The 3,017-nt window shown below is 63.6% G+C and overlaps 1 protein-coding gene across 1 annotated transcript; it reads left to right on the top strand.

The window, feature by feature from the left end:
• Positions 1-49: 49 nt before the first annotated feature.
• LOC102038634 (calcium-binding protein 2) lies at positions 50-2,987 on the top strand. Its single transcript, XM_005426510.2, has 6 exons — positions 50-310; positions 1,451-1,481; positions 1,685-1,828; positions 1,907-2,016; positions 2,699-2,846; positions 2,925-2,987. Exons 1-6 carry the CDS (start codon positions 50-52, stop codon positions 2,951-2,953), a joined length of 723 nt encoding a protein of 240 aa, XP_005426567.1. The 3' UTR covers positions 2,954-2,987.
• The last annotated feature ends 30 nt before the right edge of the window (positions 2,988-3,017 follow it).

The raw sequence follows: 3,017 nt of genomic DNA, 5'->3' as shown, positions 1-3,017 counted from the left end.
CCCGGGCTCCCGCTCCCTGCCCGCCCGCTGCCCACCCGGCCCCGGCCCCATGCCACGCTCCCGCGGGGACAAGGGGACCCCCAAGGACAACAAGGACACGGAGCCCCCGCAGAAGGGGAAAGGGGGGCACGAGGAGGGGGAGAAAGCCCCCAAAGCCCCCGAGGACGTCGGTGCCCCGGCCCCCAAGAGTTCCGGCTCCGAGGCCCGGCACGGCGGGCACGGGCAGAAGAGCGGGAAGAAGGGTCCCGTGGACCCCCACGCTGCTGCCATCAAGACCTACTCCCCCTTCCTCAACACCGTCTTTGGCAAGGTGGGGACACCGGGAGGGGACGTGGGCATAAGGGTGGGGATGCAGGGACCCTGGAGATGGAGGGGATGTGGGACAGGGAAGATGGGGATAGGGATAGTCCAGGATCCTGTGGATGGAAGGGAAACAGGGGCTCTGGGGACATGGTCAGGGACACTCTGGGACCCTGGGGATGGAAAGGATATGGGGACATTGGGGATGGGGACAGTGAGGGTGGGGACATGAACAGTCCAGGACCCTGCAGATGGAGGTGATGTGGAGCATTTGAGACACGGGGACATGGGGACAGTGGGGCTGTTCCAGGTCCCTGGCTATGGAAGGGACATGGAGAAACTGGGGATGGGGACAGGGACAGTCCAGGACCCTGCAGATGAAGAGGGCAATGAGGCAGTCAGGATGGGCCTGGGGACAGTGGGGTGGGAATGTTCCAGAACCCTGGGGATGGAGGGGACATGGGGGCAGGGAAGATGGGGTTGGGACACTCCAGGACCCTGGGGATGGAGGGGATGTTGGGCACTGAGGACATGGTTGGGACCACTCTGGGTCCCTGGGGTTTAAAAGGACATGGGGACAGTGGGGACACAGTCAGGGACACTCTGGGACCCTAGGGATGAGGACATGGGGACAGTGAGGACGGCTCAGGGACAGCTGGAAACCTGGGGATGAAGGGGATATGGGGCACTGGGAACAGTCAGGGACAGCCTGGGATCGTGGGGATAGATGGGACATGAATGGTGCTGGGGACACTCCAGGGCCCTGGGGACAGAGGGGACATACTGAGAGGACAGCTAGAGCAGGGGCAGCTGAGCTCTGTGGGGGTAAAAATGCTGCCCCTCCACCTCTGGAGTACAACCCACCTCTGTGGCCACCTGGCACATCCCATCCAGAGCCTGGGGGTCCCGGGGTGGGACACCCCTGGAGTGGGTGACAGGAGCAGGGACATGGGGACCAGGACAGGGCGGGTGGGAGGTGCAGGCAAAGGACAGGGCGGGGCTTTGCCTCCAATCCCACTAATCCTCTGCTGAAGTTAATTTTGGCCCACGCTTAACAAAGGTGACACCGAGGTTTGGGGGGGCAAGGAGGGGGGAGGGACACGGAGCTGGGTGTCATTCTGCTGTCACCCCTTCTGTGTGTCCCATGCAGGAGCGGGAGCTGTCACCGGAGGAGCTGGATGGTGAGCAGGGGGGACGGGGTGGGGACACGGGCCTAGGGGAATGGAGGGAGGGTTGGATCCATCCTCATGGAGGGATCTGCTTGGGGACATGGCCATGGAGGGGTTTCCCACATCCAAGAAGGGACCTGCCCTGGGGTGACGTGGTGTCCGTGTGACCCTACACTCCTGGTGATGTCCCTGTCCCCACCTGTGGCCGTGCCCAGAACTGCTGGATGCCTTCAAGGAGTTCGACACGGACCAGGATGGCTACATCAGCTACAAGGACCTGGGCGCCTGCATGCGCACGCTGGGCTACATGCCCACCGAGATGGAGCTCATCGAGATCTCCCAGCACATCAAGATGAGGAGTGAGTGGGCTCAGGGACACAGGGAGGGGACCTGGGGTCGCTGGGGTGCTGAGGGTGTCTGTCCCCTTCCCGCCGCAGTGGGCGGCCGCGTGGACTTCGAGGACTTTGTGCAGATGATGGGCCCGAAGCTGCGGGAGGAGACGGCGCACATGGTGGGCGTGAGGGAGCTCAAGATCGCCTTCCGTGAGGTACGGCCACCACCAACCATGGGGACAGCAGGCATGGCGTCCCCTCCTCAGGGGCGCCACAGCCGTGAGGGGACAGGGACCCTGGAGAGACCCTGGTGGGGACAGTGATGATGGGGGCATGGAGGGGATGGTGATCACGGGAAGAGCATGGTGAGATGGTCATCATAGGGGGGACCATGGGGTGACCATGAAGAGGACACTGACCATGGGAAGACCATGGTGGTGACCACAGGCAGGAGAGGACAATGACCGTGGGGAAACAATGACCATGGGGTGACCACAGGCAGGAGAGGACAATAACTATGGGGAAATGATACAATAGGGTGACCACAGGCATGGAGGGGACAGTGACCCTGGAGAGACCCTGGTGGGGACAGTGATCATGGGGACATGGCAGTGACGGTGATCACAAGAAGAGCATGGTGAGATGGTGACCATAGGGGGGACCGTGGAGGGGACACTGACCATGGGAAGACCATGGTGGTGACCACAGGCAGGAGAGGACAATGACCGTGGGGAAACAATGACCATGGGGTGACCACAGGCATGGAGGGGACAGTGACCAGTGGGGAACGATGACCATGGTGGTGACCACGAGTGCAGAGGAGACAGTGACCACAGGGAGCTTGGGGGTGCTGGTGGCCGTGGAAGGAGGGTGACCCCCAGGTCGCGGGTGCCGCAGTTCGACATGAACGGGGACGGGGAGATCAGCACGGCCGAGATGCGTGAAGCCATCGCGGCGCTGCTCGGGGAGCAGCTAAAGGCGCAGGAGGTGGACGAGATCCTGCAGGACGTGGATCTCAACGGGGACGGTCATGTGGACTTCGACGGTGAGGGCACCCCCTTCCCCGGGGGGCCGCGGCGGGGACTGAGCCCCGGGTCCCTGACGCGCCCTCCTCGCCCCGCAGAGTTCGTGATGATGCTGTCGTCCCGGTAACGGAGACACCGGGCAGGACGGGACCCCCGGATGGGGGCCCCCCGCCCCCCCTCAGCCCCTCCCT

Source organism: Geospiza fortis, unplaced genomic scaffold (assembly GCF_000277835.1).
Source record: "Geospiza fortis unplaced genomic scaffold, GeoFor_1.0 scaffold450, whole genome shotgun sequence".
Lineage (NCBI taxonomy): Eukaryota > Metazoa > Chordata > Aves > Passeriformes > Thraupidae > Geospiza > Geospiza fortis.
This window is presented reverse-complemented; position numbering and strand designations above follow the sequence as displayed.